The 27217-nt window shown below is 40.8% G+C and overlaps 1 protein-coding gene across 1 annotated transcript; it reads left to right on the forward strand.

Moving 5' to 3' along the window:
* CD28 (CD28 molecule) lies at nt 1-26868 on the forward strand (the record flags this gene model as incomplete). Its single annotated transcript, XM_082840961.1, has 4 exons — nt 1-70; nt 20434-20787; nt 21039-21163; nt 26740-26868. The coding sequence occupies exons 1-4, from the start codon at nt 16-18 to the stop codon at nt 26866-26868; spliced, it is 663 nt and encodes a 220-aa protein (XP_082697087.1). The 5' UTR covers nt 1-15.
* Between the last annotated feature and the right edge of the window lie 349 nt (nt 26869-27217).

Raw genomic sequence — 27217 nt, forward strand, 5'->3', positions numbered from 1 at the left:
CCCACCGTTAGCACGATGATCCTCAGCCTGCTCCTGGCTCTCAACTTCTTCCCCTCAATTCAAGTAGCAGGTAAACAATTTTGATTTCTTTTCTCCCCCAACGTTTTCGTTTGAGGTCTTCGGTTCATTGTCAAATTTCAAAGAACTCATGAAATTTGGGCATTTGAAGTGTAGTTTTTTCTATGAATGGCAACCTGTTATTTAGAAACTCACTGATTCTCAGACTATGGCCAGCAAAATATTTTAATGAACTGCCTTTGGAATTAAATCAGATTTATTTAGCTATCAGTTGATAGTGTCCCAAGAATTGTTAGCTTTTGTCTATACATATATATTTTGAAATGTAAGAAAATTGCTGTAAGCAGGTTGGTTCTGAAAGCTCTGGACTTGGACTGCCTGGATTCACAGTACAGATCCATTTCTTGCTAGCTAAGCTTAGGCTAGTATTTAAACTCTCTAAGCCTCAGTTTCCTTGCCTGTAAAATGGAGATGATAATAACCTCATCTCAAGGTCATTGTGAGGATAAAAGGAAACAATCCATGTGAAATGTTTAGCACAGTCAGTGCTTGGCTAGCAAGATAAAGGTTGCTTGTAATTACCATGTCTACCTGAACTGAATGAGTGCCAGAATGAATTCTGGAGTTGTCACAGAAGCTGATACAATACAGATGCTAATAAATTAGTTTTTTTTTTTTTAACAGCTGGCTGAAATCTGTTTTCTTAGTTGAAATTCTTTTACGTTTCCAGTGGTGATGGGGAGAGACTAAAAAACTTGACACTATCACAGTTAACTGCATTTCAGATGAGGAGACGGGAGTAGGCATGTTAATTTGGCTAAGGATATACATTATAGGAGTTATTGGAACCAGGGTCTGAACTACTTTGGTCTGACTCTAGAGCCTGTGCTTCTCCGCCTAACATGATGTGCTTTATAATTTCTTAGCTCCAGATATGTCGAAGGTTAAATCGTCTTTGGAAAATTACAGTTCCAAACAGAAAGAGTTTGTTGCTTATGTGGGCTGGAGTCCGATGTTTGTTCAACTCGTTCTCAGAGTTAGAAAAGGGTCCCACTTGGCTCAAAAATTGGACTGATAGGGGTTAATCAGCATATTGAAATAAGCAGAGTTATTTTCCCCTTGAAGATACATTGAAAAGCCAGTATCTTCCATTTTCTTTCTCACTTATTTTGGTAATGTGGGGACTGCATGATTTTTTGTTGTTCTTAAATATCATGTACATGACTTCCAAAGAATATAACTACCCAACCTGCACAAGTACGCCAGCTACATATATACCCATCCATTTTGTTGTCTGAGGTGCCAGTAAGCACGTTTACAAATTGTGTGTATTTATAAAAGGTGTTGATATAATAAAAGGCATGAACAGGTGATGAGACAGGTTATGCTCCAGTATCTGGAACCCAGTATTGAGAGTTACCAAGTATATTTTAAAAGAATCTTCGACATCGATTTAAAAAAACTTTGTTTTTAAGGGATCTCTAAAATTTATTTTTAAAGAGTATTTAAAATTTCTTAATTTATTAGGCAGTAAAGAATGGGCAGAAAAGAGAGAGAAGCCTCACTCTGACAGAAAACTTTAAAATTGATAATTGTACACAAAATACTTTCCTCTGTGGAAAGCCATCCATCATCATTTCATTCACTCTCCTTTGAAGATATTTTTTGTAAGACTCAAAGCTTTATATTCTTCCTTTAGAACATTTATTAAAAGGGGGATAGCTAGAAAAGCAGTGAAGAGATCACACACATGGAAACTGTTTTTGACTTTGAGGTGCTTCTACTTTTCAAATGCCAACTCACCCCCATAAAAACTTTTAAGATTTGATGCTGAGTGGCCATCTAATGAAGTAGGAAAGGGGTAGAGAAGGCCCTTTCAAAATGTCTCTTCCAGTAAGAAAACTTATGAGAAAAAATAATTACAACATACAAAAATGTCTAATGATCCAGTCTAATCAGTGGTGCAAAATCGTCCATGTGCTTTTTGTTTCTGTCTTCACCCTCCACAAAGAAGTTACAGTTAAGGACATTTGCTGGTCACAGTGTACTTGTCCTCCGTAGGATTGTGAGAGACTACTTCTATGTCTGTGTTGAGATATGTGTGTGTATGTGTTTGTGTGTGTGTGTGTGTGTGTGTGTGTGTGTGTATGAAGAACAGTTTTTCCCCCGACTAATTTAATAAGTCTAACTCATTGCCTCACAGCAATGAGTAACCTAACCCGATGCTTCATGATTAATAACACTATAGAAAGATCTTTATGGCTAAATTAAAGAAATATGACTTAGGAAGCATGAGAAAACCTTAACTTACAGTTTCTTTACTAACATGACATGTTTTCTACCAGATAATTGTGCAATTGAGATCCACAATAGAGGATTTTGTTGGATTTTGGAATATGAATCCAGCATAGAACTGCAGCCCTTGAAAGGGAATCAATTCGTGGTTGATGATAGAAGTGTGCCAATAATATACAGCATTGTTCATAGGTTTTTCAGCCAATATTAGTTATTTTTCAGCAAGCTAATCATCCATGATAAAGGCAAAAATCAGGACAACACATTTTTTTTTTCCACGAGAGCATTTCTTTTCATTTCTTCCCAAACCTTAGCAAAGAAACAGTCAAAAACGGCCAATTCGAACACAACTGGTTTCTGCAGTGCTTCTGCATTCCCCCCAGCACTTCTTTTTCTGAGACAGGCACAGACGGCAGGAAAATGATTGGTATTTAATAAAAAAAATCAGCAAAGCAAGGTAATTAAAGACCTTATTTTTAGTTCAGCAAATGACCCCTCTGAGGTAGTTGTACACAAAAAAATCATTTACTTCTCTCAGGAAAGTGTTGCTCCAAGGCGGGGCTTGGGAAGGTAAGGTAAAAAGATGGACATAGAAAATGCAATGTAACCAGCAGCTTGCTGTGTCTACATGACACCCCATACACAGTAGCCAGTTCTTCTGACTGTTAAAAAATTGACTGGGTGTTTTGTCAGTTCCAGTAAATTTGATGGACATTTCAAAAGTGTAGCCATTGCTTAAGAATTGGTTTTACTCTGCTTTCACACCCTAAGATACTTTTTTTTTTTTAAAAAAAGGCAACCATCCAGAAAGAACTTTTACAGCAAGGAATGTAAAATTAATACCAATATATCAGTACCAGGAAATAGAATGAGTCATTTTCACAGATAGATCAGAAAAAGAAATGAATCTGTGATCGTTACTCTGAATCTCTCACGTTCAACCCTTTACTATGGGGGGTGGGGGAGGATCTCGCTGCCTTTCCTTTAAACATAAACCTTCCTCCTTTTTAATATCCTTACTCTGTTTTCATGAGTATCAAAATGCCATGTGACTACCATTCACCTTTTATCATGGGTGGCTATCTTCCTCCAAGTACTGCCTGCATGCAGTGTGTTGACATTTACAAAATGAAAATTATGCCACCAACATGGCAGAAGAAAATTCCGTTTGTGGTTTATCATCTCTAAAACAATAGCTCTTTATTAATGCATATAGGCATTGATAAGGATACACGGTTCATTGCAGACTTTCTTGTCTGAAAATCAGAGGGCAGGCCCTCCTTCAGAGCACAGTTATTTATCCTTTTTCCTTTTCATCTTGGTTAAAGTTTTGTTTGCCTTTTTCTTCAAGACATTTCTTATTTATAAAACTTCACAGAGGCTGGGACTTTTCTTCCCAGTAGATAGTTTAGCTGAACTTCAGGAAAAAAAAATGATATCTGGGTGGCTTTGTGACGGACTGAAGGGGTCTCTGGTTTTCTAAGACTTGTTGAGGAATCTACGTCTCTTTTATGTTAATTTCTTTGACCCTTTTTGGTCAATGACATGATGTTGTCATCCAAAAATGTACCCAGAACTTTCGGTCTGAGAATGGTTGCATGAGAATTGGTCCCAGAAGCTGGAGGGAATGTAACCCAAGCCCTACGGAAAGTAGGTGCCTAATTTCTTGCTTATTACTCTCATTTTAATGACTCTCAACACTAGAAGAGAGGTGTCCTGGATGGGTTCGAGGGCTACTCAGCCCATTTTTAGAGGATGTGAAAAAGAGAGTTTAGACTTCTTGGGCCTTAGGATTTCAATGCTGATTTCATAGGCATCTTAATTCTGTGTGTGACCATTCAGGTTATGTGAGTTTATATTTTCATTCTTGGAAGACGAATGCATGGTGGTGGTGAATTTCTTACTTAACTCTGAGCTGCAGCTTTATCTCTGCATCACCATTACCATCATCTTTTTCATTTGTCATCATCTTTATTATCTTGGGGACTCTGGTTGCCAAGGTAACCAGGTTAATGGTTCCTGATGGTGTCATAAGAGTCACCCACTCACCGTTCACTCTGACCTCTAATCTAATTGTGAGCCCCTTTCTGCAGTATCTGAGTCACCTCTCTGGCTCACAATCCACTACTTAATGTATTGATTATAACAGTAACTCCTAGTCATTACCCACTCTCTCACACACAAGAATCTAAATTAGTGACATGTCTTACATTTTTAACAATGACATGGATTCCCGTGTTAAGGACTTAGGTGGGTGTTTCTTTTTTTTAAACTTGAGAAGATAAAGGGCTGTGCTTTTCATTTCTTAGGGATACTTGACATGTGATAAAATGTCAGAACATCACTGTGGCTGTATTTGCAGCTTCCATGTGACCTGACGACTTGTGTTGAAATTCAACAGTACTAATAATAAGGGTACATAATTTAAGACCAGCTTCAGCAGTGTTGAGTCCAGGAGGGTTCCATTTCCAATTCACAGACTCTATCCCATAGGAGGTGGATGAGAATGGGCACATAGGAGGAGGAGGAGAATGTTTCCTCCCACCATGAGGCTCCTGTGGGGACTAAAGCAGGGTGTTAGTAAGTTACTGTTCTCTAAAGTTCCTGCTCCTTCTTATGCTTTGGGAAGACAGATCTTCTTTCATGTGCTCATTCCATAGGTATTTATTAACATCTTCTACGTGCTATTTTAGGTTCTGTGACTGGTACAAAAACCCAGTTTGAGCTACAATGAAGTTAAAAATGAGAACTGTGAAACCTTTCCAGAATTTTTTTTCTCTTTCAGTTTAGGACCACTGTGAATGATTTCCTATCCATGCTAATTTATTTCATGGAAAACAATGATAAGCCAAAGCATCCACAGAACTGTTGAATTCAACCACGGACAGTTTTTAGAGATGGGAGGGAACTTAGATATCTCTCGATTTATAGAAAAGGAAGTTGTGTTGATGGTTCCTCGAAGATGCTAATAGAAAGATGACATTGCAATGTTTCCTGACATTTTGGGATGCTTTTAGGCTGGACCCATTTTACTTATCCAATCTATCTCCTTTTATACCCCAATACAAGATCCTTAACCTAAATACTGAGGGTTTCTTCAGTGTCTCACACACCTGCACTTTATGACCTTTCTGATACTGTTTCCCTTTTGGAATTCCCTCTCCCTTTCCACACATCCAAATCCTACCTGACTTTCACTTTATATCTTTAGTGCAAGATCCAGCTCCCTGAGGAAGCTTTCCCTGGGTATTCAGCCTTTACTACGGTCTTATAAGAGGAACCCCAATGGGAGTGTAACACAATCTAGCAAATATTTATTAAACCTCTGTTATATTTTAGTCTCTATTGGGATCTGAAGGAATATAAAAAGAGGAAAAGAACTATAAAGACTTCATTAGCACACAAGAACTGCTTGTGTAATGAATCAAGTTCTCTGTGCTTTTACAGATCTAGTTGAGAAGACTATATGTGACAGGATATAACAGCTGGAAACATAAATAAAACTTGGCAGTTTCCTACCTCATCATGCTATCCGATGCCTTAATGGCTTTGCATATATTATTCTTGTAATCTGTTATGTCCCCTAGTCCTCTCATCTGAAGAAGTCTTCTCTGAGACCCTACATGGCCAAGTGAGGGACTTCCTTCCTCATCAGGGTTCCTAAAATTATTATTGTGTGTTGATACATCTGTTTTTTCCCCCTAGACTGTGAGCTTCTTGCAGACAGGATCATGTCATATCCATCCTTATAACCTCGGTACTATGTACAGTGCAGGAATCATTGTAGGTGTTGGACAAATATTTGTTGAAGGAAATGAATGAATTAGTACTAAAATGGGGCAGGATAAAATAAATAGTAAGCTTTTACGGAAAGCTGGGAATTAAGCTGGACTTTAAAGCTAGATAGGATGTGAATGCATGATGTTATTAATAATAATTGTCAGCTAATATTTATTTTGCACTTATAATGTGCCAGACACTTCTATGTGGTTTTCCCTGTATTAAATCATTTATTCTTTCCTTAAATCCTTTGAGGTAGTTACTATGATTATCTTGTCTGTAAGATGGGAAGACTGAGGCATGAAACAGATGGAACGACTTGCCTGTGGTCACACAGTAATCGAGCCAATCCATACACACTTGTTCCAGGGTTCATGTTCTTACCAATGCCATGTTGCCACAGGAAGGAGAAGAAACACAAATGAAGAAATTAAACCAGGAATATCATTGCATGTTCTTGGAACAGTTGACCAGTCTGAATGTATAGAGGCTTGGAGAGGCAGGGTAGAGTCAGGTCCAGCAAAGGATTGAATACTGATAATAGAAATTCACACTTCATTTTCAAGATATTGGGAAACAGCTGAAAGTTTGTGGAAGCAGGATGGTCTAGAGTGTATGGAGACTAGTGACCAGGAGATCATGTTAGAACACTCTGTCACTTTGTCAGGAAGGAGTGACTATTCTGAGAGATGTTTTGAAAGTAGAAATTTCAGGACTTAGTGCCTAGTTTGTGAAAGAGAGGGAGGGATAAAGAATGATGCCAAGATTTTTGGCTTAAGAGGAATGGTGGTGTCTCCGCCTGAAATCAAGATGTTGTGTAACTGAGTTCTGGAGGAAACTAGTGTTTAACTTTAGACACACCGGGTCTGAAGTAAGGACTTGAGGTATCAGAAAGATGTTTGGTACAAAGCTGAAGACATGGGAACTGGGTAAGAATAAAATATTTAAGCATCCTCAACTTTGGAATAAAATTGAAGCCGTGGAAATGGAAACAGGCAGCTAATAGAAAGGAGAGGGTATAACTGTAGAAAAGCAGAGTGTTGAACGGAGTCTGGAAAATAGGCCTGGTTTGGAGTCAGCTGAAGAGGAGGATGAACTAGTGAAGGAGACAGAGAATGTGTTTGGGGAGGGAAGAGGGGAATGAGGCTCCTGGAATGTCACTAGAGCCAAAAGAGGAAAGAGTTTCCAGAGAGACAGTGATTAATGGCATTCACTGCATAAGGGAAGAAGTGCGTAATGACTTGGAAAGGCCATTGGTTTTGGCCAAAAGGAAGCCATCTGGGGCTTCTGAGTTTAGGCAAGTGATGGGGAAGGAAGATAACACTTCGAAGGTTTAAGAAAAGGTGGAGGGGGACAAAATTGAGAGAGTGAAAAGGAGAGGAAATTGCCAGATAAAGTGAAGACAGTCAGGAACTTATAACACTTATAATGTTTACCACAGTATTTTGTACATAGTAGGTGTATAATAAATGTTTGCAACTGAGTGACTTAATTATATTCGACAGGTGGAAGGAGCCAAGTGTTGGTTTTGAGTGTGTGTGTGTGTGTGTGTGTGTGTGTGTGTGTGTGTGTGTGTGTGTGTTGCATGGGTGGAAGAGAGAGAGGGCTATTAGGAAAGACAAGAGGAAGAGGGAGAGAAAAGCAAGAGAATGGAGGCAGTTTTCTTGAGGAGATGGGGATGGAGATTTGGAGAATGGGAGTATTAGCGAGAGGAGGACAAATGTCTAAGAAGAACGGGAGGAAGGGTAGAGATTTATAGGGGTAGAGATGTGTTAGGATGAAGCCAGGGTAGATGAGTGGTTCCATACTGGCAAATATATATTTATATATGTTTGATTCTCTCAAGACAGGTCATAGTGTTAAACCTGTCTCAACAAGGGCCACTGGGATAGAATATACCTCGACTTTGAAGAGTTAACCTGTTTGTACTGTAAATTTGCTTGACTCTTCAAAACTGCACACTGTGGCTGGGCTTGGCCTCGGCTCACGGCTGTGATAACAGGGTCACAAGGTTCAGACCAAGCCTGCCCAGCGTCACAGGCAGGGTTCCAGTTTCCAGTCAGGGATGTTAATCTTAGCAACTCTCTGTGCTTTTCAGAGAAAAGACATGGTGGCTTGCCCTTGACCTTAGGGAGGCCACGTCTATTATTCGTTTTCCAAACTCAAAATCTAAAACCCCTGATTTATCAAGGTAGGGGGATGTAATGAAGAGTTTTAGTTTGTTACACTCTGACAACTTTTCTAGGCCTTCATTTCCTCATCTGGTGTATGAGTGGGTTGGACGAGAAGGCATCTCAGGTCTATTTCTGGCTCAAAAATGCTTCTTAAGTGGGATAAAAGCTCCAGCTTTTATCAGCTCTAGCAAGGCAACCCCACCCCTTTGTGGATGCTCTTATGACATGATAGAGAAAATACAAGAACTGCAACCAGCCATCTTGGAAATTGTTTGAAGAGATTGTGAACCAGCATCTTAGATGCTAATGTGCTTAGAAATGACTGCAGAGTTTTGGGGGACAATATTGCCTTTGTTCTCCCCTATCTTCCAACATAATGTTAAAGTTTAACACAGTAATTATTTTCAAACTTCCAGGCCATGACTCTTATGTAGAAGAAGCTGAATGTGCTAAGGTGGCCCTAAGCAGACTTTGCAAAGGTATAAGATATAGGGAGAATGAAACAGACAGGAAAAATGTACTGTCGTCTTCTTTACAGAGTTGTTTTGAATGAGGGTTTAGAATGATGGTGGCTCAGGAGGAAAATATGGTTCCCAAATTTGGTCACCAGATTAAAATATGTATTTAGGATATAATATATTAATACCTGAGGTCTCTAGATACCTGTGGGTATCTGTTAACTGGACTGCTGTCATAATATTTGTGTAGAAAGCTATAAAGCCCTGATTACCTCCTATCTGAACTACAGGTAACCTTTTAAGGTAATAAAATTTGAATTTTGGAATGGTCTGGTGGCTTTTGGTACAGGCAGCTCTTTCACATAAATTAAGGTGCTCTGTCATGTTGTCCTCTCAGATGGTTCTTCCAGCATTAGGAGCTGAGAGGACAACACAGACCCTTGAATGGTAGGGCCTGGGTCACATCACACCCAAGTTTATGTTGCTTTGTGTTTAGGAAGTTTTGGTCCTAGAGTGCTCATACCCTGCATTGCTGGGTAGCGTCTCTGAGTGGTAGGGATGGGTTGTAGTACAGGTAGTGGTTTTTTAGCAGGTTTAATAATAACTGTCACCCTAATACAGATGACATCCCAATGTACATGTCTATCTCTGACTTTCTTGAGCTCTAGTCTGACTCATCAAACTCCTGGACCTTTCCTCCAGGATGCCTTACCTACCCCTCAGACCCAACATATCTAAAACCCAACAGCTTTTTTTCCAAACAGATTTCCTTTCTTCACGTAGCTAATTTTGTTAATAGTCCCTTACCCATTCCATGTACTCCATGTCATTTTGATTCCTGTTCACCATCACCAGGCATAACCCAGCACCAACACCTTGTCCATCCTTTCTATCCCAGCTGCTACCTCCACAGCTCAGGCCCTGGGAGCTCACACTGATGCTATTGGCTCAGCCTCCTGACTAGTCTCTGCCTCAGCCCTGCCCTCGCTCCAAGCAAATGCACGTGCCCCTCTGGCTCCAAGCAAATGCACGTGCCCCACTGTGCTAATCTTGCCAAAGCGGTGCTTACCATCCTAGTCTCAGCTCAGGTGTTTTCAATGTCTCCCATTGCCTTTCTAGTAAAACCCATGTGCCTTTTTCTTGGCATTATAAAGGTTCTCCATGATTGGTATCAGCCATCTTCACTTACTTCCCCCCTATGTAAATGGAATGCTTAGCTTGTTCCCAATAAACCCTTACCCTAAAGGGCATTTCCTTTACCTTAGCCTGTCTAAATGTACTCCAAAGTTCATGGCCCAGTTAAAGGCCAGTCTGTACAGAAGCAGACTCATCTTGTCTGGAAACAAGGGGTCTTCCGTGTGACTGTCAGTGACCCTCTACAGGGCTCACACACCAAACCTGGTTTTGGAGTGTAGCTAATTGTGAACCTGCTTTAGGATTTCTCCCAGGAGGAAGAGGCTGCCGCTTCTTTTACAGCTTCCTATCTCCCAAGAACCTAGTACTATAGACCCCATTATTTACTTGCTGAGTGAATGCTTGACTTTGTCAAGGCATAAGTCAGAATACCAGAAGAGTTTTCTGACACACTGAAATTTCTTTTCAGAAAGAATTCATTGATAATTTTTCTCTCTCAATAATTAGTGCCTTAGGTCTAGGTGCTTGGATGGGACCTTTTGCTACTATCTGGCCTCTGAGTTACTTTCTGACAGTTGCCTGGAGCACAACAATTTTTTAAAAGGCCAAGGGTGATGGTCCTCTACATTACAGTGTCTGCCTGTCTGGAAACACAGATCGAGGCTGAAGGTGGTGCTTAGACTGGTGCTGGCCAGTAACAACTTCTATTTCTATTATCATCTGTAGCCGTATGTACTTGTTTGAACTAAGGTCTCTTTAGATTTTGTTTGAAAGTCACACTTGCTCTGGGTAAGAGTTAATGTGCTTGATAGAACTTGCTAGTTGTGCATATGCAGTCTTGGGCAGGGCTGGTTGCTTGGCCTGACTGTTTTTCCCTATAGAAGTCATTGCTTCTGTCGTGGTGGCCTCCTCTACACAACTCTCCTTTCCTTCTGATTCTGGAACCTCTTCCTCCCCTTGCCCCTTTAGATCTGAGCGTGGTTATAACTCTGCTGCTATGAGCTACAGGTTCTAGTACTATCCCCTGTGGTTCCAAACCACTGCCAAGAGTCTTTTTATAAATAAACCCACCTCCTATCGCCCAGTTTTGAGTGCCGTCTGTTTCCTGCTAAGATCCTGAATGAGACCATGTATACGTATATGGACCATGTTTTTCAAAGCTTTTTGTTTTTTTTGGAGAGGCTTTCCTTACATCTCTATTCCTTGTGAAAATAAGGAGAGTTTCAAGATGACAGTCAACAGAAAACTAGATGAAATGACCACAAAGTTATTTTGAAAACATAATCTGAATTACATTTTTTTCCCCCATTTTGACATGGATTTCAGAGAGTCTGGAGCCATTCAAAGTTTGATAGCGTTGTTTTTCTCTCTGTTTTCGCTGAGGAGGATGGTGAAAGATGCTGTAGTCTGAGTGTCTTGTGTTCCTCTTTCTCACATCTCTATGAATCCAAGCCACAAGCTAGAGTTACCAGAGCCACAGATGGTTGAGCATTCAAGTCCTCCCAGAAAGCACAGTTTGTCTTACGAGTTCCTGAGGCCAGCACTGCATTGGCCTATGGTCAGCCTGCTCCTTATGGAGTCTGCAAAAGGAGGAAGTGGTCAGATGGCCATGTGCTGAAAGGTATCCTGGGCCTGAACAGGAAACGTGCTCAGAGGAAAGTTACGGTAACTTCACCAGCTCTGTGGTCAGGAAGGAGGTGTTCTGTGCCAGGGAAACCAGTGTCACCTTCACAATGTGTTCACAAACATCACAGGGCAAGATGGTTGAAAAGAGAAAGCTTCATTTTCTTTGGTTCCTGCCTAACATGCTAAACTCTGTTCGGTCAGAATTTTAAAAAGGAAGCAACGTGATTAGGATCTTTACAACCTGATTGTTAAACTGCAGAAGAAACTCTGATCATGGTGTGCAGAGATGGAACCCAACAAAGTTCTTAAGAGGTCAATGGACATTGACAACAAGGTCAAGAGGTCAAAGGACAATGACGTTGCTAAAGAAACATGTACTCTATCTTTTTTAGGGCTTCCTTAACTTTAGTTAAGGAATGCGGCCTTCAGTCTTGAGTGCTGCGTATTCCACTCTCTGGTTCACCAGCCTCTGTGTGCCATTTGATTTCTCTATGGTGCTATGATAAGGAAAAGGAAAGATGGAATATCCTAAATTAATCATGACAAATAAATGTAATTCACAAATGCCCTGAAGTTAAGGGTTTGCCCAATGAGGTTTAGATTGAAAGTGATTTTATGTATTGACTAATGTTTGTGTTCAAACTCTTTTGGACATGTGGGCAAGCTGAAATGGAATTGTTGCAATGGTGTAATTATTGCGTGTGGATCTGAAATAATTTATAAGAGGCATTTCATGGGACCATATTGTCTGTAGGCTTTATCTAGGATCCATCTATGACCTTCAGGAAGTCTCTGCAATTGTAAGCAAAATCTTCTGTGTAGAGGCAAAGCAAGTTTGGTAACAGACTTTTTCTAAATATGAAAAAGTCAAGATTGACATGAAATCAAGTCAAACTTGCTGAATGTACAAAATTGGTTTTCTATTCATTCATGATTTAAAATATTACTCCTAGAATCATAAATAAATAATATCTTAGATCTTCCACAATTTCTGTGACCTTGTTTAGAAAGCCATTTACTTCTTTGGTTTTCAGTTGCCTCTTGTGTAAAATAAGGGATTGGCTGAGATCATCTCCAACTTCCCATCCAGCTGAGCACTTTTTGCGGGATGGTATTCCAGCAAAACGGGGTAGAAAAGGAAATTTATCTTGGTCCTGTCCTCTTCCCACTCCATTTACTCCCCTGCTCAATGATATTCTCCTCCTAAGTCTCACTTCTGTGCCATCCAACTATCAAGTCCAACTTTGAGAAGGTCTAGAAACAATCACCAAAATTGATTGAAATTTTGATGCAACCTGGCAGAGGGAAAAGAACACTAGCTTAGAAGTCATGAGGCTTGAGCCAAGTCCTAAGGGTCATGTACTTGTCCTGTAACCTTGAGCAAGAATTAGACCTTTTTGACCTCAGTTTCCTCATCTATAAAATGGGCATAAAGATGACTGTCCTGCTTATTTATTTCACAGGTTAATGTAGAGTTTATATGAGATAAAATAGGAGAAAGCACTTTGTAGCCCTATGAATATAGACCATAGTTACTAATTTGTCAATGTATTTCCCACATTGCATTTTAGGCTTCACCTTATTTTGAAATCAAAGCATTAACTGAGCTGGTGGGGAGTGTCCTTTTAGGGTCAGGGCTCCTTCTCTGGTGTTTGGAGCCACACCTTAGAGATGGTTATCCACTCCACCTGTGCAGAGAGTTGTTTATTATTATAGTAGTTGACCTATTTACCATAGGCAAAAAGGGAAAGTTTTGTTTTGTTTTGTTTTTGGTAACCAAGCTCCCTTCCCCCCTTTCTCATGGAAGCACAAGCAACTTTCAATTTTCCAGAAGTCAACTACATCACAAAATTCACAGATTATCTGTGGGAAATCTTTCAGCTCTCACTGCCTTGCTCATAGGTAGCAGATAAGTACCTTCTCACCTCCAATCTTACTCTTCATGTTGCCTGTTGTCAAGGAGGAGTTGTGAGGGAAAGAGGTTTGAGGTTACTGCTTCCTGTCTCCACACCTTTAGCTAGTTTAGCTGCTAGGAAAGGCTTTGAAAAGCAAGGCACTAAATTCATCATCAAAACAACTTGCCAGTTCAATTAGAGCCATGTCAGTCAAGCCAATCTTTTGCCACCAGAAGCAAATACAACTGATAGATTGACAATGTCTCTCTTTTAACCTAGTAGGTTTGACCTAGGCAGACCTTGCCTAACTACTCACAAGAGGGAAAACTGAATATTTACAGGGAAAGGGGTAGGTCTGCTAAGAAAAAAATTGACATGAGAAGGATGCTTCCCACTCCTAGCACTAACTGGAAAGCAAAAAGGAATCAAACAGAAGCTAGTATGGGGAAGCTAAATATTTCTCTTATTTCTTCTTCTGAGTCTAGATATGTCCTTAAATTTTACAATATGTCCTTAAATCATTTAAGTACTGTAGATTCCCTGAAACTCAGAGAACCAAAATACGTATCAAAGCCAAATGTCATTTGGTGTTCTGGTTATTTGTTGCTTTCACTGATCCATGTTATTACTTTACTCTCGCAGAGTAAGGGGTATGCATTTTCACACTTGCTCCATTTTTAAGAAAAAATGAGAGCAATCAGAATTACTGTTTCTATGGGAAGTCATAATGATCACAAATATTCAGTATCACTTAGAGCAATTGATTATCTTTTCCTACCACCCAGAGTGAATTTCCTTCCCTTAGTGTCTCTCCAAAGCAGATGTGGATTTTGAAGTCCTATGAGATGGCTTCTCACTTAGGTTTCTCTGAATGACTGACATGAATCAAGGTGGAAGCAAGTACTATAAGGAGATACATGTTAAAAAACAAGAGGTTCTATCAGTCAAACTTGAATTCAAGTTGAACCCTCAGCTAGGAGGCTGTTGTCACACCCTAGCACATACTGAGAGAACTATTGATACTTCAAGCATAGTACCTAATTTTAAAATGATCTGTGCTGACATAGAAGAGGGAGGAAAGTAAACCTTGACGGATAAATTGGACATCTCTTTCCCCTCAAATGACCATGTAACCAATATATTTCAAGCTCTTTCCCAACAAAATATTAGTACCTAGGGTCACACAGGAAGTGACTTTTCCTTGCCTTGCTCAGCTGTTGGATAGGCCATCAACCAGGGCAATATTGAACAGGTAACAGCCAGCCTAGATCCTTGGACCTCAGATTACTCTTCCCTAAGAAGCTTCTCACTTTGTAGTGCCGAGGGAGAATGGGTTCAGGAGAAATGTGATCCGTTTTAACAATGCTGAGGTTTGAATTTGGAGGCCCCATCATGAACAGAAGGGAAATCTATTTTCCAGTTATCTCATTATATCATGCTCTGTGAAGGGAAGCAGAGGAAGACCACTGCTTCTCCCTCTTCTGAAAAACAGCAAACACTGACTAAGACCCAGGGCGTCGACTATGTGCCCAGGAACCTTTGAGGTAATTTCCTTTTTCTTTGCAATGATCCCCTAGGCTGGAAGAATGTCTTCTTCACAGCCCAGATGTCCAAAGGTCACCTCAGTTTCTGAGCTGTCTGCTCCGGTCACGTAATGAATGAAGAAAAGACATAGGCAAAAGGAAAACAGTGTTACTTACTGGTTGGTCTGTGTGGCCTGAGGACAGCATTTTTAACTCCCTTACTCATCACATCTAAACCCATGCTGAGTTCTGCCAACTTCAGTCTGGAAATGTTTCTTGAGTTCATCCACCTCTTTCTAACCATAGTTCAGACCCTTATCACCTCTTCCCTAGACTACTACAATTGCATCCTAACTGGTCTCCACGTTTTCACTCTTGTTCTCTTCAAATTCACCTTCCACCTTTGTGCTAAAGGGATCTGTATAAAATGAAAAGTTGTACGTATGACTCTTCTGTTTAAAATCCTTCAAAAGGTCCTCATTACCTGCAGGAGAGAGTCCAACCTATGAACTATGCTTACCTTGCCAGTCCTGTCTTTTACAACTCAGGTCCAGCAAATTCAGGTAGGTGCAATTCCCAACACCTGCCATACTCTTTCTTCCCTCCTCATCTGCTCTGCCTAGACCATTCTTTTTTTTCTCTTTGTCTTTATCTTCCCCACAGTCGCCTACCTCACCCCTACCCCAACACACATTCTCCTACCTCCCCCGCACCCCCTAACACAAAGACTCATCTTAGCTAGGATAACTTTTACTTCATAAAAACCTGTTGAATCAATGTGTGCATAATCCTTATAAGACTCAGGTCAGCAGTCACCTCCTCCAGAAATCCTTAGTTGGTTCCCCAGTTGCCCTCACAAACACTTGCAGATCACTCTGTTTAAAGTTGCTGTCTGTTTTTGTATCTTTCTTCTCCCACCAGATTGTGAGCTGCCCAACGATAGTCACTGAGCCCTGCTTACCTTTGGGAAATCAATTTCTCTCTCCCAGTGCCCCTTGGGACGGTGTCTCACCCTGAGTTATGCAAGAGGCACTAAGCAAACTACTGGAGTGTAGATGCTTGAGCTACTCTGGCCCCCCTCCCTCTCCAGCTTGCTGTGGGTGCTGGGAGAAGGAGGCCACACTGAGCAGCCGTCCAGGATTTCTCTTCAGCCTTACTCAGTTTCCTTGCCCATGCTTCCCCTCCCCGCTTTTAAAAAATCCCTGCAAAGGAGTCCTATTCTCATCTTTTTTCTTACATCAGCTCTCAAAGGAAGATCAGGAAGAATTTGAATGCCCATTAGAACAGAATTCAAGTAATTAATAACAGAAACACACTTCTTGGAGTCCTCAATAGGCAGAAACACAGATACCTAAGCTGAAAAGGAACGCAGATGTTGGCATTTCTTGCTGGGGTTGGCTCTTCCAATCAGAACCGGCCCAGTGATTCTTGCTCAGTAAGCACAGAAAAAGGCCAAGCAAGATACAACAAAACAGAAAATGAGTTGGATTTTCCTATCAAGACAGGCTGAACTTTTTGAGTCTTTACGTGTTTACTTTTCAGTGCTTTTAGAGAGTATTTGTTATAATGAATAATAAATGAAGCTAAAGTTGTTGTTGAGACAGATTTTGAATGAGGACTTAATGAGATGCTAGGCAGAGCTAGCTGCTGCCAAGAATGGTACAGTCCGATCACCGTCTTTCACTTATTATTTAATGAGATGCTATTGTTTGCACAGTATCATGCAAAGAAGCATAACCCCTTGTCCTTGCTCAAAAGGGACTTGGGAACTAGGGGTGTAGAGGAAATACACACAAATCAAAAGTTAAACAAATGGAAGCCTATGAAACAAGAGGTGTTCAAAATGTAGAACAGAGAGTAATCATTTTGAGACCTGAGAAGGGAGAGACATTGTAGGCCGTGGAGTTGGTGAACAAAGTACAGAGAGATGAGTACTCACAGTGTGGCCCTAAATGATCTGGCTAATGGGGAGGGTTTTGGTTCGAGGAAATGAGATTGGAAATGCTAGTGGAAGCCTATGAATTGAGGATTAAAAGTGAGTTTCAACTGTTAAGCCACTGCTTCGCAAACTTGACTGCAAATTAGAATCTCTGAGAAACTTTAAAAATATTGACGTCTGGGTCCTACACCCAAAGATTCTGATTTAATTGGCCTGGGAATCAAGGGTTTTTAAAGTTTCCAGATGACTTTAATATGCTGTCAGCTTGAGAACTCTGTTAGGCTATAGTGGTTTTCAACCCTGACTGAATATTAGAATCAACCAGGGGAATTGTTAAACCAATGCCAAACGCGACATATAAAATAGGAGAAAATATTTGCAAATCACATATCTTGATAAGGAACTTGTATCACAAATATGTAAAGAACTCTGATAATTCAACACTAACAAGACAACCCAGGTAAGTGGGCAAATGATCTAAATAGACATTTCTCTAAAAAGGGTATACAAATAGCTAATAAGTACATGAAAAAAATGCTCAAATCATTAGGGAAATGCAAATCAAACCACAATGAGATACCACTTCATAACTCTAGGATGGCTATAATAAAAAAGATGGACAACAACAAGTTTTGGCAAGGATGTGGAGAAATTGGAACCCTTATACACTGCTGGTCGGGCTGTAAAATGGTGCAGTTGTTTTAGGAAGCAGTTTGGCAGTTCCTTAACAAGTTAAATACAAAGTTACCATAATGACCCATCAATGCCACTCCAGGTGTACACCCAAGAGAATTGAGAACATTCGTCCACACAAAAACTTGTACATGAATATTCATAGCAGCATTATTCACAATAGCCAACAAGTGAAAGCAACTAATGAATGAAGAAACAAAATGTGGTATATCCATACAATGGGATATTATTTGGCCATGAAAAGGAATGAAGTTCTGATACATTTACAACATAGATGAACCTTGACAACATTCTACTAAGTGAAAGAAGCTAGATACAAAAGGCAACAAAAAACTAAAAATAGAACTACCATACGACCCAGCAATCCCACTACTGGGCATATACACTGAGAAAACCATAATTCTAAAAGAGTCATGTACCACAATGTTCATTGCAGCTCTATTTACAATAGCCAGGACATGGAAGCAGCCTAAGTGTCCACCGACAGATGAATGGATAAAGAAGATGTGGCACATATATACAATGGAATATTACTCAGCCGTAAAAAGAAATGAAATTGAGTTATTTGTAGTGAGGTGGGTGGACCTAGAGTCTGTCATACAGAGTGAAGTAAGTTAGAAAGAGAAAAACAAATACCGTATGCTAACGCATATATATGGAATCTAAAAAAAAACAAAAAGTGGTCATGAAGAACCTAGGGGCAGGACGGTAATAAAGACGCAGACCTACTAGAGAAAGGACTTGAGGACACGGGGAGGGGGAAGGGTAAGCTGGGACAAAGTGAGAGAGTGGCATGGACATATATACACTACCAAACATAAAACCGATAGCTAGTGGGAAGCAGCCGCATAGCATAGGGAGATCAGCTTGGTGCTCTGTGACCACCTAGAAGGTTGGGATAGGAAGGGTGGGAGGGAGGGAGATGCAAGAGGGAGGGGATATGGGGATATATGTATAGTTGATTCACTTTGTTAATAAAGCAGAAACTAGCACACCATTGTAAAGCAATTATACTCCAATGAAGATGTTAAAAAAAAAAAAGGCAACATATTGATGATCCCGTTTATATGAAATGTCCAGAATAGGCAAATCCACAGAGGTAGAAAATAGATTCGTGATTGCCAGGGGCTGGAAAAAAGAAGGAATGGGGAGGGGCTGCTAATGGGTGTGGGATTTCTTTTGGCGGGTAATGAAATATTCTGGAATCAGAGAGTGGTGATCCATTCACAGCTTTGTGAATGTAATAAAAAGCCACTGAACTTTTTTTTTGTGGCCTCTCCCGTTGCGGAGCGCAGGCTCAGCGGCCATGGCTCACGGGCCCAGCTGCTCCGCGGCATGTGAGATCTTCCCGGACCCGAGCACGAACCCGTGTCCCCTGCATCGGCAGGCGGACTCTGAACCACTGCGCCACCAGGGAAGCCCAAGCCACTGACCTTTTAAAGTTTACTTTAAAAGGGTGAACTTTCAAAAAAGGGTGAGCTTTATGGTACATGAATTATATCTTAATAAGTTGTTATAAAAAAATGAAAAGAATGGATCCCTCTCTCCACCAGCATAGACCAGTTAAATCAGAATTTTTGGGAATGGGACCCAGGCACAGGTTCTTGATGTACAGCTAGCATTGAGAACTATGTAAAAGATGAAAAGCTATTAGTGATTTAGTTCTATGCAGCTCCGTTTTCTCCAAAGCAAAAACAAAATACTTGAGTACATGGATTCAAATCCAGGTTAAATTGTAAATTTCATTTTAATAGATGATTTGACCCTTTAGTATGGGTATGGGGGATATTGCTTCAAATAACCCTTAAAAAAAATGTGAACAGGCGGACAATTGTTAGTATACCTGAAAACAATAGCAAAACTGTTTTTTGTTTGTATTGAATTTTTAATCAAAGACACAAAGTGATTTATTGTTTTAAAGAAATTTGGGAGAGTGTTGGTTGCAAAGTCGATTCTCAGTGCTTGAGTGGCCCATTGCTCAGGTGGTTGTAGTTTACTTGGGTTTCAGTCCTTGCTTTGCTCACCATCCGCTCAGTGATATTAGACAGATCATCCAGTGTTTCTAGGCCTCACACAGTCACTACAAGAAAAGGGAATATATTGTCATGTGCTAGGGAATGGGGTATAGTGGGGAAAAAACAGGATAGAATAGATATGTTCTCTTCCATCATGCAGATTTCAGGTTCTTTGCTTTAAAAGTGAAGAGATTGAACTAGGTTGTCTCCAGATTTTTTGATCGTTTACTAGGATAGCATAAAGGTAGAAGATGGGCTAGAGAAAGAACTCTTGTGGGCCTCTTGGGCCTCTTCCATCTTCTGTGATTTAAAGAAACAAATATGCAAACTTCCTGACAAGGCTGTTTTCAGAATTTGCTATGGAGGATAAATTAAATTCTTTGGATTACATTTTTCTTACCTCTTTATCCTACTCTTGGAACAGCCAATAAAAAAAGTCAAAATGTTTCAAAACATTTAAATTCCTTCACAAAAGGCTGAATCACAACTTAAAATACAAATCTATTTGTTTATGTCAGGTGTTAAAAGCCATTTCCAAGTAAAACACTCAATTAGAAAATTAATTGAGCATGATTAACATGTTAGGAACCTCAGCACAGATTCAAAAATTCCAGATGCATAGCTGTGATGTTCAATGCCAACAGAAGGCCACGTTCTGCCTTCCAAGTGAAAACATGCTCCACTGTTCCATTCAAAGGAGGATGAAAATAATATCAAAATGTAAACTCTCAGGATAACTATCTTCCAAAGAGCTCCTGCGTGTTCATCTGCCAAGAGAAATCCTTTGCTGGAGATCTGTTTATTTTGTTAACTAATATATCTTGACTACAGAAAAAAAGTCCTTATATCCTTGTTCTAAGCAAATGATTTTTTCCCCATCCAGAAAACAAGATTTTGGTGAATCAGTCGCCCATGCTTGTGGTAAACAACAATGAGGTCAACCTCAGCTGCAAGTATACCTACAACCTCTTCTCGAAGGAGTTCCGGGCATCCCTTTATAAGGGAGTAGATAGCGCTGTGGAGGTCTGTGCTGTGAATGGAAATCACTCCAAGTCACTTCAGTCTACAAATAAGGAATTCAACTGCACTGTGAACTTGGGCAACGAAACAGTGACATTCTACCTCCAGGATTTGTACGTTAACCAAACGGATATTTATTTCTGCAAAATCGAGGTTCTGTATCCTCCTCCTTACATAGACAATGAGAAGAGTAATGGGACCATTATCCATGTGAAAGGTAACGCACGGCTCGACCAGTGTCCACTCTCAAGTAGTGGTTTTCAACTGCAGTCTTGAAAACTAGCTCATGATCAGTGGTGGGGTTGGCTAACTCCCAAAGAGGACAGACCAACGAGGAAGTCTACACCTCTTAAGCCAGTGATATTTTGCATATTTTGATTCCTCTCACATTCTCCTCTAGGAAGAAGAAAGGAAATGTACCCAAGTGCCATTCCCATATCATTTAATCTAATCTATTCTATTTTTCAGAGAAACATCTTTGTCCAGCTCCCCGGTCTCCTGAGTCCTCTAAGCCATTTTGGGCACTTGTGGTGGTAAACGGAGTCCTAGCTTTCTATAGCTTGCTAGCAACAGTGGCTCTTTCTAACTGCTGGGTAAGAGAAACAGCATTGTTTTCATGTAACTTTTCTATTGCATATGCAGTTGGACATATTCAAGAATTTTGCCTATGTGGCTTATTTTCTGTTGAACATGTGATTATTTTCGTTTTCCCTGCTAGGTTTCAGTAGGTTCTCTTTTAGCCTATCCAACTTTATCTGAGATAAAAATCTGATGTGAGTTTATGTTCAGAAGACACTGATTAGGTGGCCAAGCAGAGTAAGAAGCTAAACAGGTAAATAAGTGTGGGAGATAAATTAGGGTAGAAAATTACCTTTCTTCTCCCCACTTTGCAATGTCATTATGACATATAAAATAGCTCTAATATATACATATGTATAAAAATCTAAGCGACTTGGGAATCTAAGAAACAAGCCAATGAATAACTTTGGTTCGGGGTCAAAAATCATGGGAAATTTGTCTACTGAAATTATGCATTCAAACCTAGCAAGGAAACTAGGTCTGTTTATCTGAGTCATATTTTTATCTCCTCTGAAGCAGTTGAATTTTGTGAGGCCAAGTATGGTGCTGTCATTATGAAACTATAACGGGAGTTAGACTTTTCTGAGCTCTTACCACTGAATTGGAGTTTACGAACTTTTGCAAATGTTCATGCAATAAACTTGGTGTGTTTTTCTCTACCTTCTTCCACGTTGAAGTTTTGGCCTAGATTTGAGTGCGTATTGATAACCATATCTACTGCGAGGCAGGGACCTCCTTATTTTCTCTCCTTTCTCTTACTCAGGAACTTCCAGTTCTTATGTACACAGTGTGGCACTGATTCCATATTGTCTTTGAATTTTTTTCTAGAAGTTAGATTCATGTATGAATCATTTCCTCAACAGGATATGTACGCTTCTCAAGGATAGAGGAGTATTTCTCTTGACATTCACCATCCATCTGGTATTAAGTACATTTAGCTTAGTGCTTAAAGAATGCTTATGAACTGATGAATTGATAATCCCCATAGAGGCCACACTAAGGACTTAAATGAGTATGCCTGAAGTATCATACTTATCTTTAAGGCATATTCCATACATCTAACTAATTCATACATGGATCAGTGATTTCTGGAAGCCATGCCATGTTGAAGCCATCCTATTTACTATAGCCTTGGTGCTGGGCAGGGTCGGGGTGGAGGAGGAAGGAAGCCCTGGGTTCACAGTCATGCCAAGGATAGATTCAGCCTGGGATCCTTTTAAACTCTTGTCAGCCTATTGCCAAAGTTTGCCTCTCCCTTGTTCCCCAAATGCTACTCCCATTTTGGGAGACTAGGGGGCAGATAGATGCTTGTCAGGCTTCCTGTTGCCTAATCTGTACCTCCAACAAAATCTGTAACCACCAAAGTGGCTGCTTGTCCCTGAAAATTCTTTATATCAGATCATGAGAATTTGCCTATCTTGCCTTCTTCAAGTTGCCCATCCCTGATGGGGGCTTTTTATGTAGTGAAATATTGCCTAAGTTCTTCCTCTGATGTCAGTTGAGTCTGGATCTTGGTGTCTTCATCCTAGTTACCTTTCATCTTTGAACCTCTGTGGAGTTTGCCAATAACATTAGAATTTAGGCTCCGGACGCGCAGGCTCAGCGGCCATGGCTCACGGGCCCAGTTGCTCCGCGGCATGTGGGATCTTCCCGGACCGGGGCATGAACCCGCGTCCCCTGCATCGGCAGGCAGACTCTCAACCACTACGCCACCAGGGAAGCCCTCAGGTCTTGTTTTTATCTTGATTCCCTTGGAATATCAACTTCTTAATCTAAAAGCCAGGAGCAGTGCCTTTTGGGGTACATTTCCAGGACAGGTGCTCCCCTGTAGTATGCTGACCTAAGTCAATGTACTTTACCAGCTTTGTAAGAAGTAGTTTTGGAAAACTGTTTTAACTTTCAGTGGCCAGAAGGGTACTGCTCGCCATTTAAAACTTATTGTCAATATACACTAGAATATCAGTTACTATAAGCAGGGACTAATTTGCTAAGTGACTCGAGTTACCCAAAGGGACAAGAGTAGCTTCTATTTTCAATGAGTTAAAAAAGTTTACTTTTAAATTGGAAACATCATAAATGCAATATGTTTTTCTTTGGCAGCACTACTAATTCCTAGTGAGGTTCATCTTCCTTTGTCTTGAGAAAACTTACTTTGGTCTTATTCTGTCTCATGAGCTCCCTGAAAATTGGGAAGTCCCAGTGCTTGGCATACCTTATCTTCTTCTGTGGCCTCTTGTGGTTAATTAGGTTACCCAATAAGAAGTACCCTTTATCTGCATCTCAAGCATAGGTCTTTGTATTCTCTGACCAAATGGGCGTGAAATAAATATATATGTATATTTCATAGAATAACAGAGGATTTTTACCCAGGGCTCATCTTTTCTGGATACTGTTTAAGCAACTTGCTGAGATAGGCAGCCCGGTCATCAGGGATCCATCCCTGGAGTTTAGCCATTTCCAGGGTACTTTTCTGGGATCCTATTTTTGGCTGGTCTGCATTGTGCCTTGGTGTAAGATGCTGTTTTCTGGAACTTCCTGAGGGTCTGTGATGTACTGCCGTAGGCAGTTCTAGGCTGAGTGGGTTTCTGGGAACAGCTGCAGATTCTATCTCAGTTCTTGACCTGTAGATGACATTTGAATAAAGAGAGAGCTCCCCTCTGCCAGGCAGCCACAGACCAGCACCTGTCACTCTCACTCAATCCTCAGTTCACTCCGTTGAGATGGTAAACCCATCCTCCTTCTTAGTCTAAAGGAGCCTTTAAAAAACACAGTTTTCTCCACTATAAATCACACTGTGGGCAATGTAGATAGTGTGTGTACAGGTAGTATCTGCCTTTAAATCCAACGGGTTCTTGAAGACCATGTCCTTTAAATGAATTGCCCTGTGTATGCCTGTGTCTTTCTGCTGTTTCCGAGAAACAAGTTGGTAAGGATGGGAGTAGAAGGAAGAGAAAGGGAGGAGTGGTCCTGAAATCACACATCTTTAGCAGGCAGTGAATGTTGAAGGGCTAAATGACTTAGTCACAGAGACATGTAAGGTGAGTACTCTGCACACGTATATGCATATGCTAGATGAACATGGACACTGTGGGTTCTGTATACTGTTCCCAGCATGTCTCATTTCCATCCCACTGTTGTGTTTACAGTTAGGGTGAAAATGACTAAATCTGCTATCTGATAACAGCATGAGGGTAAGCATGGGAGCGGATTGCAACAGATCTTTCATAAGTTTGGTGCAACCCAGAGAACCTCAGAGCCAAGGCATCTTCATTATGAGGGCCCCTCTAACTAGCTATAGTTTAATTTGAGTGTCCAGAAGCAAAGTCTGTCTCTTAGGAGTCTGGCAAGGGAAGTCGTCAGAGTTAGAGTAGGTACTCTAATGCCTCCCAGGATATCAGCAGCAGCCTTCCACATTTATCTGGGGGGCAGACAATTCCTTGCCTTACTCCTGCCCTGCCATAACCCTGTGCCCAGGAGGACTCTAGTCCTTTATTTATAGAAAGGATGTAGAACCAAGATGTTTGAAGGGCAACTTCCCTCACCCCCTTGGTTTCCATAGCTACCTCTTCCTGAATGCATCCCCCAATTATGTCTGTTTAATGATGTCCTCTTCTTACTTTCAGCTAGATAACCTCATCCATCATCTCAAATCCCAAATGACCGAAGCTGAATTGATAGTCTCTTTCAAATCCACTTTTCCTATCATCTTGCCTTATACTTATGGATGGACCATCAACCTCCTGCTCACCCAGGCTCAAATCATCAGTCATCTTTGAGTATGAGCAAGAAGGAGGACTCAGGCAGTCTAAGAATATTCATTCTCACTTGGTGATATATCTTGTATCCATTGCTTCATTTTCATTCCTTTCTTTTTCATGATCAGACTCTTCAGATCAGGATTTCCTGGTCTTGGCACTACTGACATTTGAGCTGGATAATACTTTGTTGTCAGGGGCTGCCCTGTGCGTTGTAGGATGTTTAGCAGCATCTCTGGCCTCTGCCCACTAGATGCCAGTAGCATTCATCCCAGTGTGACAACCCAAAATGTCTTCAGATGTTGTAAAATGTCCTCTGGGACAGAGGATAAGGGAGTTGGAGGTGTCAAGGATGAGGCTTAGGAGGTCTGGTATGGGCAACTGTGTATATGGTAGTGTCACTCACTGGGACGAGAAACACTGGAAAAGACCAGGTTTTAGGGGAAGATCTTGAGTTTCTTTTTGGACATGTTGAGTTTCAAGTACCTTTGAGGTCTAGTCCAGAGATATAAATTTGGGTGAATAGGTGGCAATTGAAACTGTGAATGTGGACGAGGTTGCCTAGGGGGAGAGGATGGCATGAGTAGAGGAGAAGGCTTAGGACCAAACCATGAGGAACTCTAACGCTGAATGGCTAGTTAGAGAAGAAAGAGCTTGCAGAGGAGGCAAGGAGGGAGTGGCCCCAGAGCGGCAGGATGAGAACTGGGGTGGTAGCACCTCACGGAAGGCAAAGCAGAAGCATGTCAGAAGGGAGCGGATAATCTAGAATGCTGCTGAGAGCTCAAAAGATGAGGCCTGAAGGCATGTTAGTTTTATTTAGTGATATGGAGGTCCATTTTTTACCAACCTTTAACACTTACTCCTGCCCCTTTGATAAGGAAGGTGGGAAGGGCTCAGGTAGGAGTGCATGGAAATTAGGCCAGTCTTTGGCTTATTTATTCTGGTGCTCATGACATTCATGTCCAACGTATCAATATTTACTTATGCATCAGGCCAGGCCTATGTGCCAAGAAATAGACTTTTTTTTTTCATTCTGGAGAATTCTGGATCCAGAAATCTGGATGGCTTTCTACTTTTAGAATTTTTATGGAACTTTTATCAAACATGTAAATTTTACCATCACACTGATTGAGAAAATATGTTCCTAACCTTCAGTCAAAACTTTGCTAAGATTTGTGGTGAGTATAACTCTAATTCTAGGGTTAGTATCACCCCTCATTCCTGGTAGAAATTCATCCAGAGGGAGCTGTGTCTCAGGGATGGAAATGAATGACGCTATTGTCTTTATTTATGGAAATATACATACATATAAAGGGATAGGACTGTAACTAGTTGTCTAGAACTGTAACATCCAATTAATTTGGACTCCACTGCTATGAAATTGTGACTATTCCAGACTCTGGAGGGCTGAAGGTCCTCTTTGGTTAATCGTGAAAAAAAATGGCTTCTTGAGCAAATGACTAACACAAGAAGATTGCATTGGGGATGCTTAACCTTTTCAAAGGAGGAAGGGCCTTCAAGAATATTCACATATCAGAGTTGGATATGTTAATTAGATATGCTTTTGGAATTCAGTTCAAATGGTTGCATTGAGAGTAACAGGAGTGCATTTCTCTAACTTTCTTTGATTCAGATTTTTCAGGTTAATTTGGAAGAGTCCAAAGTAGTTGGGTTTGATTGGTCATTATGCAAGTCCAAGGTGCTCAATGAATTCTGGTTTGTTCAGCTTCCTTTGACTGTGTTCTGAAGAGTTGCCCCCAAATCTTAGCACTCCTCCCAGATATCTCCCTCTGTGTCCCTGTCCCCCTTCACAGTGACATTTCTCTTTTCTGCAGATGAAGAGTAAGAGAAACAGGATGCTTCAGAGCGACTACATGAACATGACACCTCGCAGGCCGGGGCCCACCCGAAAGCACTACCAGCCCTATGCGCCAGCACGGGACTTTGCAGCCTACCGTTCCTGACACGGACGCCTATCCAGATGCAAGCCAGCTGGCCCCTCTTCACCTGCTCAACACCATTGCTCTGGATAGGAAAGGACTGCCTCGTCTTCAGCCAGCCACCTTGGCCTCCTGTTAGGCCACCAATGCTAATTTTTCTTGAACAAATAGGCCGAATAACATCATTTTGAGACTCTGAAATGAAGTTAAAGAATATTACTGTGGCAGACTCGTGTAGTGCCATGGCCCAAATTCAAACTCACCATGTATTTATTGACTTGATTGAGAGGTTGGGGTAGAAAACTGAAAGTGAGCGGATTCTGTTAGCCCTGACATCTACTTCCAGTTCCACTCCTTTCTAACTCACCTGCAT

Source organism: Leucopleurus acutus, assembly GCF_964270905.1.
Source record: "Leucopleurus acutus genome assembly, chromosome: 6".
NCBI classification, from domain to species: Eukaryota; Metazoa; Chordata; class Mammalia; order Artiodactyla; family Delphinidae; genus Leucopleurus; species Leucopleurus acutus.